Source organism: Trichosurus vulpecula, chromosome 5, assembly GCF_011100635.1.
Source record: "Trichosurus vulpecula isolate mTriVul1 chromosome 5, mTriVul1.pri, whole genome shotgun sequence".
NCBI lineage: Eukaryota > Metazoa > Chordata > Mammalia > Diprotodontia > Phalangeridae > Trichosurus > Trichosurus vulpecula.
This window is the reverse complement of record NC_050577.1, coordinates 108,542,598-108,556,737: the sequence shown is the minus strand read 5'-3', so window position 1 is coordinate 108,556,737 and position 14,140 is coordinate 108,542,598. Positions and strand designations below refer to the sequence as shown.

At 39.2% G+C, this 14,140-nt stretch overlaps 1 protein-coding gene across 1 annotated transcript in view; it reads right to left on the bottom strand.

Moving 5' to 3' along the window:
• KIAA1549 (KIAA1549 ortholog) overlaps positions 1–14,140 on the bottom strand; it is a 157,080-nt gene that overhangs the window by 41,494 nt on the left and 101,446 nt on the right. The window contains exons 11-12 of the mRNA XM_036760330.1: positions 4,846–5,042; positions 2,280–2,395 (exon numbers count right to left, since the gene is read on the bottom strand). Of these exons, the coding sequence (XP_036616225.1) occupies positions 2,280–2,395; positions 4,846–5,042 (313 nt within the window). The remainder of the gene's footprint in view (positions 1–2,279; positions 2,396–4,845; positions 5,043–14,140) is intronic.

The following is a 14,140-nucleotide window of genomic DNA, read 5'->3' as shown; positions in this document are numbered from 1 at the left end:
GACAGTTATCTTAACAAAATAGGAAACAGAAATATGAGTGGCTCAATGTCTATCATGGTGCCTGATGAGATTAATCAAATCTTTTGTTAGAGCACTCAAGTCCCAGGATGTGTAGGTAAAGCTGGCATAGGATTTGAGGGCCTTCAAGAAGGCTGTCTCTATTCCTCCAATTCCTCCCTCTTCCAGTTGTCACAGTGCTTGATATATAATGTACCAATGAGGAAACTAGTCAAGATCACACAACTAGTCAGTGAGTAGTGGGGCTGAGATTCAAACCCAGGTCTTCTGAATCCCAAGTCATATGCTCTTTTCATGGCACTATCCTGTTGTTTCCACATTAAAATTTTTAAAAATTGCATTTAAAAAAAATTTATTTCATTAGATATTTCCCAATTACAGGAAAAAACTTTCAATAATCATTTTAAAAAATTTTGAGTTCCATATTCTCTCCTCCCCTTCCTCCTCTCCCCCATTCTTGAGAAGGCAAGCAACTTGATATTGGTTATACATTCTATAGTTTTTTAAAGACTGAACTTAGGATTTCACTAGTGTGGGGAGGTTTTAGTGAGGAACTTTCTCTACCAATGTAGTTTGGCATTTTCTTTTCAACTTCTAGTCCTAGAAAATGGCCTTCATCACTAATAACTGATTTTCCTAAGATTCCCACAGTCAGTATGTATCAGAGGGGACTCAAATCCACAAACCTTCTGACTCCAAGCCTCTCTGTTCACTACCTCACACATTGCTTTTCTTTATTAAGCCACTATTCCCGCATCACCCTGTCTCTTCTACCAGGAAATAAAGTTCACAGTCAGACATTAATTCTTCTAGGCTAAGCATTGCCTTTTCTAGGAAAAATCTTTAAAATGAAAATATCCCTAGGAAAGAAACAGGAAAACCTATGGATAAATTTTTGTTTCATTTTTAAAGCTGTCTTTTTTTTTTTGGTTGTTTTTTTTTCTTAAACTACAGGTGTTCAGAAGAAAAAGTTATCCCACTGGAGAGTCTTGAAACAACTTCTGAGTTTCCAGCTTATTTACTGGGTAATCTGGAGCAATTTGATACAACATAACTTCTACAGTAGCTATTAGCTTTGAGGATCATCTAGAGAGAATTAAGGTGGAATGACAAACTTGACCGCCCAAGACACAGTCTCTTAAATGAAAAGACAGTTGGGAGGTTGCATATGAGCATATAGATATGTCTCAGCTTTAATCTTTCTTACTTTTTTTTTCCCCTTCTTACTTTTCTGTTTTGACTCATGCAGGAGGAAAAGGCAACAGAAGATCACTTTCCCCCTAGAAAAAGAACTTCATAGATTCAAAGAAATATTCCAGGGTTAATCAGGAGCACCAAAAAGAAAATTAACATCTTTTCACAGATAGCTAAAAGTTTCTGACACTGTTCTCAAGTGTCTAAGTGAAGAAGCAGCTAATAGAGCACACTGAAGCAGCTAGAAGTAAGAAGAGCCAGCAGAAAACGCATATAAGCATAAGGTACAAGGCCATAATGCTTGAAAGATAAGGAAAGTTTGTTTTTTTTTTAAAGAAGTCAGATTTTTATGTGTAATATATAGTTATCTGCTATTAAGCACATACAAATTAAACAAAAAATTTTCTTTCACTAATGTTTTAGCTATCAGAGAAAAAGTGTTAATTTGCCTTTTTAAGTGACTAAGTCAAAGAAAACAGTGAGTGTTTGTTTTTAAACCTTCCTGCCATGATTGTTGTTAAACACTTGCATAGGTACCTGAGGCAAATTAATGCACCCTGGAGGTCTTTAAGAATAAAGACAATGCTTTTCTCTGAATGGAGCTTCAGATAGAGTCTTACTTTAGTTCTGGAATATGGCCATTCCATCTCTATGATTCTATTACATTAGACATTTCAACTTCATGATGGAATGAAAGATAGTGGGTTAATCTCCAAAAAACAACTGAATTTTTAAATATTTCCAATGGCTAGGAGAGTACCTTACATAGGAAACACTTAATAAATATTTATTATGATGATAGTAATTCAGTGTGGAGAAATTAAGCAAATAATGGAAATCTTATTTCACAGGTCAAATAATATTTAAGTTCCAGAACTTGAAATGATTTGAAATACTTTCTTGTTGAAATCCTAATATTATTACTAATAATTCTCTAATACCACTATCAAGGATCAAATGAAATTATATTTGTAAAGCACTCTGCAAACCAAGTGGAATATAAATATTAGCTATCATCATCATTATTATAAATAATTATTGATTCTAAGACCAAAATAGGAACAGACCACTTGGGGGTGCTCTTCGTGCTTTGCCCTCATTGATAACTACTGATGGCTTTTCCCCAGCTTCTCTCTCACTGGACTCTTCGCTTACTGTAGAGTCACCATCTGAGGGAGAAATTCTGCAAAAACAAGGCAAATCATTAAAAAAAATGGTTACACATTGTTTGATATGTGCAAAACAGACTCAAAAAAATAGCACGTTTAGGCAGAGCCACAATTATTCTAAGAAAATACTGTATGAATGCATTAATGACCACTTTAACAACTATATAGACATAACTCACCATTTTGAAATTACTCAGTAGCATACATCTGCCTGGTTAAACTGACAGTTTGGACTGATACAGCACACCACACCGCCCAGCTAATTGCACCCTGGCAAATCCTGGAACGCAAACTGCCAGACTAGAAGCTAAGACATGGGACTACCTGGCGTACAACCAGTTACTGAGCCCAAGCTCTGGATATGGGTCAGGTCAAAGTAGACCTAGAGATTCTTATCTGGTGTTGAATTACTGTTGTTTGAAAGGCCAGATTAATCCTAGAGTCATTCTAAAGATCTAGATCTGTTGGAAGAGGAACTCAGTTTCGGACCACTCAGAACAAACTCAGCCTCCTATGGCTCTTTCGGACCACTGGAGTTAGGATGAGTTTACCCTGGACTATCTCCTTACCCAATATCTGCACCACTACAGCAGTGCTGGTTGCCAAAAGAAAATTTAGATTCTTTGTGTGCAAAGCTGAAGGAGCCGAATTCTCAACATATAACAAACTAGACGAAAATCGGAGTTAATCATTACCTCTAGAACCTTGAGTTCCCTGGTGTTTGCTGCAATGAAAAGTGCTAGGACATTTTGATATCTCCAAGGGATTCTGGAATGCTACATGAACTAATTTTTTTTAATGCTGATTTTGTTTATTCTTCTAAATTCAATTTTATATTCAGGTCCAAATTCTTTCCCAATCCTTCCTGCCACCCCCCCCCATTACCCCTCCCAATCATTGAAAAGGCAAGAAAAATAAAACCCATTACAAATATGTATAGTTATTCAAAACAAAATTGCACATTAGCCATGTTCCCCCCCCCCACCAAAAAAAAATCCAAGAAAATGAAAGAAAGAGAAGAAAATATGCCTCAATCTGCATTTTTGATTTCGTCAGTTCTCTGTCTGGATGTGGAAAGCATGTTTCATCATGAGCCCTTTGGAATTTGTGGTTGGTCATTGTGTTGATCAGAATTACTAAGTCTTTCAGAGTTGATTATCTTTACAATGTGGTAGTCATTATGTAAATTGTTGTTTCTTGTCACTTCACTTTGTATCAGTTCATGAGTCTTCCCATGTTTCTCTCAAATCATCCCCCTTCATAATTTCTTAAGCACATTCAGATATCATAACTTGTTACATAAACTATTGAGCATATGTGAGTAGGTGCTTAGGATGATAACTATCGGGGAGGAACATGCTTTGCATTTGAAATTTAAAATTCCATCAGCTTATTAAATAATTCTTAATTAATTTATTCTTAGGTTGACAAATACGCAAGCAACTAATGCCTTGTCATTTAATCCTTTTTAAGGTCACATCCTGACTTTGATCAAAATCTTGAAATTAGACCTGAATCTTAGAAAACCTGAAGGTTTTCTGTCAACTTAGAACTAAAAATGCATCATTTTATCATCCTAGGTTAATTCCAAATTCTCTATCTCTGCCAACATAAACAGAGCAGTGAATATAAGTCCTACGTTTGAGTCGATGAGACTATACTATCCAAAGTCCAAAGTGTTATGATTCACTTGCAGCAAAAAAAGACAAAAAGTGTATGCTAAGGGTTGTATGTAAATGTCAATTATTATTATTGTTATTTTTATTATCATTATTATTAAGCCACAGCTAAATATAAATAGAACCTCTCACCTTCCAATTTAAAAATTACCTCTAGCAAACCAACCAGTGCTCCTTTCCATAGAAGCCAACTGGAAAGAAGGGACTTTCAGGGATGAGTTAATTAGCCAGCAACATTCTCATGGTGTTATCCATTGATGGAGGGAGGGAAAGGTGGTTTTTAGGGGAAGTAGGGAATCTCCATGACAAAACATTGACAAAAGGGAAGCAAAAGCATTTTGGGAAAAGAAGAGAAATGAGGAAACATGGTAGTTGTAACGTACAGGCAGGATGGCAAAGCCCAAGTGAGCAGCTGATGTAATATGTCACTTTCTGGCATGCTTACCGGGACTGGTCAACCCTTGATCTAGTTCAAATCCCTGCCACTATGTATCCAAATTGTTCCAGATATTTGACATATTCTTAAACACTTTCACTAAAAAAGGCTACATAACTTCTTTTGGCAGCCTGTTACAATAATAAAATTTTTTTTAACAATATCTTAACATTGTAGTAAGGCATTGGGTAACATACATAAGTCAATTAATTGCCTCATTTTGACTTCCTTCATGTATATATTCAGGGAGGTAAGTGTCATTGGCTCACCAGGTATTGAACGTTAACAAATTTAAGAGTAAAATACTCTGCAGCATATAAAGCAGTACACAGAAATGTCCAATAATAACCTTCCTCTGTGACGGATGTTCTTTGAAGAGATCTTTGACTTGGGGCTTGGCACATCTCCATTTTCAGAAGGAGTAGTGTTATCCTTCACTGGTCCTGGCAGCGGTGCTGGCTCATGAATAATCAATATGTCATCTTTATTGTGTTGACCCAGATGCTGCTTAGCAAAATCGAAACCCTTCACACTGGGGATCTGAAGCTGTTAACAAAGGAAGAACACAGGTAAAAGAAAATAGTCAATCTGTAATACAAAAAGTTGAGTACAAAACAGAAGTTATATCTACTGGAAAGAGTACCAACCAGCAAACCAAATGTTAGTTCCAGTCCTAATAAAAAAAAAATTAAGCATCTATTCACACACATGACATTGTGTTAAGTACTACAGCGGATACAAAAATCCAAAGTTTCAAAGAATTCACAATCTTGTAAAAAATAACAATAAACAGGGCAATAGATTTAGAGCACGAAAGGGGACTTTGGAGGTTGGGTCCAACTCCCTCATTTTACAGATGAAGAAACAAGGATAGAGAGGTTAAATGATGTTCCCAGAATCACACAGTTACTGAGTTTCTAAGGTAGTATTTTAATGCAGCTCTTCCTGTCTTGGGAGAAATAAACATGGAAAGCTAAGTCTCAATACCAGAGTTAAGTAATATTTTAAGTTTGGGGTTTTTTGGGAGGGAATCACGGTTAAGTGACTTGTCCAGACACAGCTAGCATGTGTCTGAGGTCAGATTTGAACTCAGGTCCTCATATGTTTTTATAATAATACAAACAAAAATAACATTTATGTCATGCTTAAGGTTTATAAAGTCCTTTACATATGTCATCTCATTTGATCCTCATAGCAACCCTGAGAGTAGCTGCCATTATTATCTCCATTTCACAGAAATGAAAGGAAACTGAGGCAAAGAGAGGTTTTAGTGACTTGCCCAGGGTCACATAGCTAGTGTCTGAGGACAGATCTGAAATCAGGTTTTCCTCATTCCAGGCATAGCAATCTATCCATTGAGCTACATAGCTGCCTTGATTTTATTTCCAATTCTGAAATCCAATGATTCTACTCACCTGGAGTTTACACATGGGAAAATCATTCTGAGCCCCTCCTAACCTGGTCCTCTCTGACCTTTTCAATCACATATGGGAGCCAGTGTGAGAGATGGAAATAAAGCTTGCAAAAAGCAGTTGAGACTGGAAATACAGATTGGGAGTCATCTGCAGAGAGGTGACAGTTGCAGCATTTTTAGAGGGAGATGAACAGAGGGATACGACTGAAATTTGGAGAACACACACAACGATGGGCAGGAAGATGGGAGACAGAGAAGTGTCCAAAGAGCAAGAAGAGTTTTGTGTCACACAAACAAAGAAGTGGAGATTTTTGAAGAGGAATTGGTCTAAAACATCCAGTTTATTTAGCAGGGCCTGTTCAAGTACCTTTGACCCATTTCCAACAACAAAAAGCTCACTAGTGGGACTTTCCCACTCAATATCATAGTTCTATGTGATCTTGAGCAAGCTGCTTAACAGCTAACTGCATAGCCTATCACAAAGAGTTGTTTAAAGGTACAAATCAAATAGAATGAAATCACTGCTTTTCTTTTCTAACAACAAAGTGTTACTTTGGGTTGCAAAGGATTTTAGATGATCTAATTGGATTATCCAACTCCCACATCTTACACACAAGGATACTGAAGCCCAGAACTGATATTGCTTCTAGGAAAAATTATTTAGTGACTGAGACCAGAATTCAGATATAATGGCGACTGGTCTAGTGCTTGTTCTACTTCAACTCACAAATAATTCAACCTCCCCAATTTCTCCTTTTCAACTCCAAACTTGACTTTTTACACAACGTTCAAGAGGCTCCAAGTGAATGATTTTTTAATTACAGAACAATTTTTAAAATTCAGCTTCAACATCCATACAAGATGTTCACAGAGCCACAGATTAATCACAACCAGAAGGAACCTAAGAGTTCATCTAGTCCAATCTCTACTGGAAGCCCAAATCATCCCGAAAACATTAGAGTCAAGGGATATATGGATCTACTTTTTCCCGCTAGGTTTCCAAAAAGTTTTTTTTATAGAAGGCTTACGTTTCAAGTTTCTTTATTTCCATCCATTTCCCCCCTTAATGTCCGCTTTTTTCATCATTCTCTTTTCTAAAACTGAATTAGTCAGACGTGTGTGTGCATGTGTTTGTGTGTGTGTGTGTGTATGGTATATACAAAAACTTTAGGTTTTTCCTCTGCCAAAAGAAGTCTCAGTCATGCTTCCTCTCTCTACTCTTGGTCATCTCCTCCACAGTCCTACCAATGACCACAACAGAGATCCCTTTTCCTCTCACACACTCCCCCAGGTCTGGAAACAATGCCAAATGGCTTCTGTCATGGTTCCTGGGATGCGTTGGGTCCATTTATCCCATTACCCATAACTGTAACTTTCCAGACACATGTCCCAGTCCCTGGTCATTGCTCCCCATTAGAAAGCAAACTCCTTGAAGGCAGGGACTGCCTCTGCAGCTCTTACAGCATAGTGCCTGACACACAGCAGGTGCTTAATAAATGCTTTTTCTTTGTTCATTCACTGAGAAGGCTCACTTTAACTGGTCTGTGATGACCATTACAAAGTGGTTCACCCATAGATGACAGTCCTTTGTTTACTAGTTCCTATAAACTAACCAGAACCTGTCAAAACCTACATTTGCTGTGGGAAGTCAGTCATCCTTCTCTCCATATCTTACGCCAAATATTTTGCTAGTCTCTTAGTGGATTTTGGTCCCTCACCCCATTTCATTTAACATTTCCAGCTCAATTTCATCCTGGTTATTTGGTCTATAATGTAATCTGTATTATTCAATTATTGAAATTATTAATTAATTAAAAATAATTCAATAATTTCCACTGTCAGTGAAACTAAAGTTACATTATTCACTTTGATTTTAAATATTAATGCTTACATCAATGTTAACTCATTAATATTTATATCAATATTAATAGTAATTATATGATTTACATTAATCTTCATAACAGAATATAAACTACTTGAGGACAGGGAAAGTCTTGTTTTGGGCTCTGTATCTACAGGACTCAGTACAATGCCTAGCACAAAACAGGCACATAATAATTGCTTGATGACTGACTGTTGCCTCTCATAGTAAGCACTACACTGCTTATTCCCCACCATTTGCCTAACCAGTCTCTTCTTATACTGTTTATTGTCAGGCATCACCTATGGCACTAAAAAACTCCTTCTACCAAGTGGATGTTAATTAGCTCAATCAATCGATCAACAGTCATTTACTAAGTACCTACTAGGTGTCAGGCTCAGTGTTAAGTGCTGGGGATAAAAAGACAAAAGCAAAGAGTCTCTGTCCTCAGAGAATTCAAGGTCCTCACTTGTTGGGAAACCTTTTTCATGCTTTGATGTGTGTTTTTTCTCCCACTTTTCAATCTTATCTATTGTTTGATTTGGAGAATCCCACTAGTCTGTCATCCCACTTTTATTTCAGCACCAAATAAAATTTCCATGTGATTAACTATGCCAATAGCATGGGGCTTTGGCCAATTTAAGATGAGTTTTCTCCATATGTTTTCTACTGATGGTGGCCCTGTAGGTATTCCACAGATCTCTGACTCCAGGGCCAAAGTCCTGTTTCATGTTTTTTTCTTTTCAAATAAAAATAATTATTATTGATAAATTTTTTTTCAGTATCTTTCCCCTTCTCTCCTTCCAGAAAGCCATCTCATGTAACAATATTTTGTAAAGAAATAAAAAGATGAAGAGAAAAAAATCAGCCAAACACATCAAAACATTGAAAGAGTTTAAAAAATATATGATGTCCCACACCTATGGACCCACCCATGCTCTCTGTAACTCTATTTTTGTATAGGCTCTTGACAGGTCAATGAAAGTCAAGCATTTACTGCATCCAATAGTTTTCAAGTGATGCCCTATATACAGGATTAACTATTTTCAGTATGGTCTCACCATCTAGGAAAGGCAATCAGTACAAATAATTGTCCCATCTTTGAGGAGGAACAAGGAAGTAAGTATATGTATGTCATTAATCTCATGTATGCCTGTGACACCTGAGAAATACTGATAATCCACTTCCTGGTTTTGGCTAGTAGCTTAAAAAAAATCAGTCTGACTCTTTCCACACCATACTGAGCCGGTTCTTTACGATAACAAAAAAGCTGCCAACACAAGAATCTACACTTAAGAAAAATCATCTTTCTAAAGATGAGAAAGAAATAAAAAGGGAATATTACTCCTCTCTTAAGAAAAGAGTCCACTATTTTTTCACTCTCTCTTCCATGCACCATTTACAGGCTCACCATTTCATTAAAAATATATTGAAAAGCTACCCTGAGCCACCATATAGATTCTATACTAGAGATTCCATACACAGAATGAGCTTTGTTCTGAAAGTTATACATGACAAGCTAGAATTAAATCATTAGGATGAGAGAGGTAGCATGGCTTCTTAGATATAGTGCCCATAGTGAATTTGGAAAGACCTAAATCCTGCCTTTGACACATTTTAGCTGTGTGACTGTAGGCTTAACCTCTCTGAGCCTCAGTTTCCTCATCTGTAAAACATGAATAATAATACCTGTGGTGTCTGCCTTACAAAACTGTGGTGAGGACTCCATGTGACATATCCACATACAGCGCTCAGTAAGCTTTCAAGCACTGCTATTATTTTTGGAGCCAAGTTACAGGAAATGCAGCTCTGTCACTTTAAATGTTGGTAATGTGCTGAAGGTGGGTGATGTTATAAGACTGGGAATCACATAATACTAGAATCTTGGAAGACTGAAAATTGCAGGTGACCCAAAGAAGAATTGGAAGGACACACGGTGAAGGTAACCAGACAGAAGACGATGCCAAAGACGACATGCATGACTTGAAAAAGGAAGTGATATTGAGAATGTAATGAGGATGAGATGGAACTGATGGGAAGCCTGCATGCTATGCCAGTAACCTTAAAATATATTTAAAAAAAAAACAGAAGAAAGTCTCCCGAATGTTGAGTAGACCCTTTATGGAGGATTTTATAGAAGGACCAGGATGAGAAAAGCACAGAATAGGGAGGTATGGAAGGTCTGAGGATCTATGTCAGTGAAGGGAATATCACCAAACATCAATTAATCAAGCATTTATTAAGCGCCTTCTATGTGGCAGGCATTGTGCTATGTACTGGGGGAAAAAGATAATCTCGACACTCAATCCCAATTACAAAGAAGCCATCTTGCCTGAATCTTCCTTTGATGGCTTCTTGGCCTCCCTGAACAGTCATTCCATCATGCTCCTGGCACTCTCTCTGCCCACCTACAACTCCACAGAAGTCACCTTGCCCCCACCTGGGCACCCTCTCTAACACCACTACCTTGATTTACAGTTGTACTTTGATTTTGGCCTAGGTCTGACACCCTTGGACAATTCCACTCCCCAGGTGGAACCCCTATGGACAATGATAACCTATCTAATCTCATTCTTCAATGATTAATATACTCCTACCCCTTCATTCTCTCCTCATACCAATGATTCTGAACCCCTGGAGATCACTATTTGAACACCTTTCTCAGTCCCCCACTAACTACTCCCTTGTTCTTATCCCCCTCAACTCAATTCCGCCAATATCCCACCAATGCCACCCAACCCTTCCACTTGTATTCCACCATGCCTCCTTCATAGATAAAGATTGGCTTTCCTCTTAAACCTTTTCTTTTCTTGCTCCCTTCATCTTCTTACACTCAGTGAAAACTGGCTCTTTCTTGATAACATCACTTCCCTGGGCAACCTTTCCAGCATGAGTTGCATTTTCATTCATACTCCTAACTCCCTGGTAATGGTGAGCGAACTGGATTACTTCTTGTTCCCTAATACCACTGTCCCTTTCTCATCATCATTTAGTTACTACTCCTCCTTTGATGTTCATTCAATCCATATTCATCACATAGTGAAGACTTTGGTAGTTGTTTTCTATAAACCTCCAGGATACTCTTCTTTCCTCACTGAGCTCAATGCCTAACTCACGGTCTTTCTCTCCTCCCTAACTCCTGCTCTTATACTAGAGAAATTCAACAGACATATTAATAGTTGTTCAAACACTCTAACCTCCCAGTTCCTCAACTTACTCATTTTCCATGGCTTACTCGCCTATCCCTACACAAAGAAGGTGGTCCTACCTTTGATCTCGCCATCACCCACAAACACACCACTCCCTTGTTCAAGAACTCATGAAATTCCTTTGTATGACCACAACCTATTGTTATTCTACCTCTCCCTCTCCCTCCAAAACCTGTTCTTTATCCTCTCTACGACCTCTAATACCTGTACCCTTCGGTTATTTCCCAGGCCATCACCCCTGCCCTGGCTACATTCCTTTTTCCATCTTGACCCTTCAGTGAACCAGTTCAGCCCTACATTGTCCTCTTCTCTTTGTCCCTTCCTCCCTTATTTTATTGAAAATCTTGCCCTGCTAAGCCTTCACCTTGTATTACTGCCACCATTAGCTGCCTTTGCTTCTGCTCACACGAGGCTGAATCAAGCTGAAGAAAATCATGAAGTCATGCCGACTGATACTATATTATCCCCCATGGGCCCTTACTGTGGCAAGGCAATGGTTTTACACCTTCCTGACTGACTACCCTACTCACCACAGCGGCTTCCCCAAACCTTCCGTGCGCGGCTCCCCTCCCTCATCTTGGCTGAGATTCTTCCCTTGCATTTCACTGAAAATATTGAAGCCACCTGACAAGAACTCCCTCCTCACCTTATACCACCCAGATGCTTTTGTCCCACTCTCCTTTTTATCTCTGTCTTTCTATCTGGCCAAGGCAAACTCCTACTTGCACAAATGATCTCATTCCATCCTGTCTTCTCCAGCAGACCGTTCCAACTCTCTCACTAATCTTCAGTCTGTCTCCTGGTTGCTTCCCTCCTGCCTATAAGCACGCCCATGCCTCCCCAATCCTTAAAAAACCGTCCTTGATCCATCCACTCCTACTAGCCACTGTCCCAAATCTGCCTAATTCACCAAATCTATTGGCTTTCCCCCAGTCCTCATCCTTCTTGAACTTCTCTGTATCTTCAAACATTATTGATTACCTTCTCTTAAATATTCTCTCCTCTCTAGGTTTTCATGACACTGAATAGGTGACACATTCACTGAGTGCTTGTTATATGCAAAGCATTGTGCTAAGGGCTGGGTACATGAACAGAAAAGTAAGACAGTCTCTGATCTCAAGGAACTCACAACACATACGGAAGGTTTAAACAAGTTAGATCCGAAGGTCCTATAGTCCTCTGGATGTAGCGGCAAAGTAGAAGTAAATGTTTTTTCTTTGATGTCATTTCCATTAATAAAATAATATTTTGATGTTGAATCACTTGACAGTGCAAAGAGCTTTGGTAGCAAGAATTTTCTTTTCCGAGTCTTCAGTAGCCATGCCCCTTAGGAGCAATTGCCAGGCTGCATCTCCACATAGGTTGCTCCGCCTGAGTGTCCCCCAAAGTTATGTCCTAGGCCCTCATCTCCCTCTATACTATTTCACTTGGTAATTCCATCAGCATCCATGGATTCAACTATCATTTCTATGCAGATGATTCTCATATCTATTTGTTTAGTCCTAATCTCTCTCCCCAACTCTAGTCTCACATCTCCAACTGCCTTTTGGACATGTCAAGCTGGGTTTGCCATGGACATCTTAAACTAACATGTCCAAAATCGAACTCATGATCTTTCCCCCTAAACTCTTCTCCCTTCTATGCTTCCCCTTTACTTTCAAAGTTGCCACCATCCCTCCAGTCATCCATGCTGGTAACCCAAGTGCCAATCTCAACTCTTCATTCTCCCACCCCACCCCCCATATCCAAGGTGTTGGAAATCCTGTCCATTTTAACCTTCTTAACATTGCTTCTATATGACACTGCCACCAACCCGGTCCAGTCTTTTATCACTTCATATGTGGACTCACATTTAGCCTACTGCAATAGTCTAATTGGTCTCTCTGCCTCAAGTCTCTCCCAAACCGGTTCATCCTCCGCTCAACCAGCAAACCCATTTTCCTAAACCTCAAATCCACCTCTATTCAATCAACCCCAGTCACTCCCTATTACCTCTAAGAACAAATATAGCATCCTGTTTGGCTTTTAAGGCCGTCATAACCTGGCCCTTTCCTACCTTTTGAGTCTTCTTACAACTTACTTCCCACCAAATACTCTGTGATTCAGTGACATTGGCCTGCTTGTTCTTCAAACGTGATCCTCCATTTCCTAACTCCGGACATTTTTATTGACTGAACCCCATGCCTAGAGCTCTCATCCTCCTCATCTCTACCCCTTGGCTTCCCCAGATTCCTTCAGGTCTCAGCTATTAGTCCCACCTTCCATAAGAAATCTTTCCCAATCCTCCTTAATATTAGTGCCTTCCCTCTCAGACTGCCTCAATTTATTCTGTATATATCTTTTTCTGTACATAGCTATCTGCAGGCTATCTCCCACATTAGGCTGTGAGGTCCTCAAGAGCCAGGACTATTTTCTGCCTTTCCTTGCCTCTCCAGTACTTAACTCAGTGCCTGACTCATAGCAGGCACTTAATAAATGCTTGCTGACTGACCCTTAAAGATCATACATTTCATACATAAAAACATGTTTCACAGATAATACACAGGAGGCACTGGAGGTTTCAGATTCCAGCCTCTAACGGGTTCACTCTTGATCTGCTCAGACAGGAAGACAGCTTCGGACAGATTAACAATCTTACTTTATTCCAGTCTAGTCTTCTCACAAGGTTGCTGATAACAGGAGAACCAGCTCCTATAACATTTCCCAATCCCCCTTCTCACAGGGGCCAGCGAGAAGGAGGGACAACTACACCTATGTCTCAACAGGGTCAATCGAGACAAGCACCGCTTGTGCACTCCCTTAAACCCCCTCAAGGCGTGATGGGGGCTGGTCAAGGCACACATAGATTCCCCTATGGGTTCCCAGTGGATTCCCCACTTACTGACCAATGCCCACTTGCTTTAAAGGGCAACAGACAAAGAAGGCATCTTGCCAACATTAAGCTCACAGGTTAACTTTAGCAATATCGTCATCCTGCGCAAGCGTAGTGAATATCAATTGTCACCCCTTGTCTCACGGCCAAGTCTCAGTAGGACTGTCTGTCACTATGATTCTAGGAATTACTATCTAGAATCCTTGGGGCTATTCTCAGAGTTATGATCTAACACCTGGAAACTAGACATTGTCATGGCTGTGGATCCTGAGAAACTGAACTCTAAAA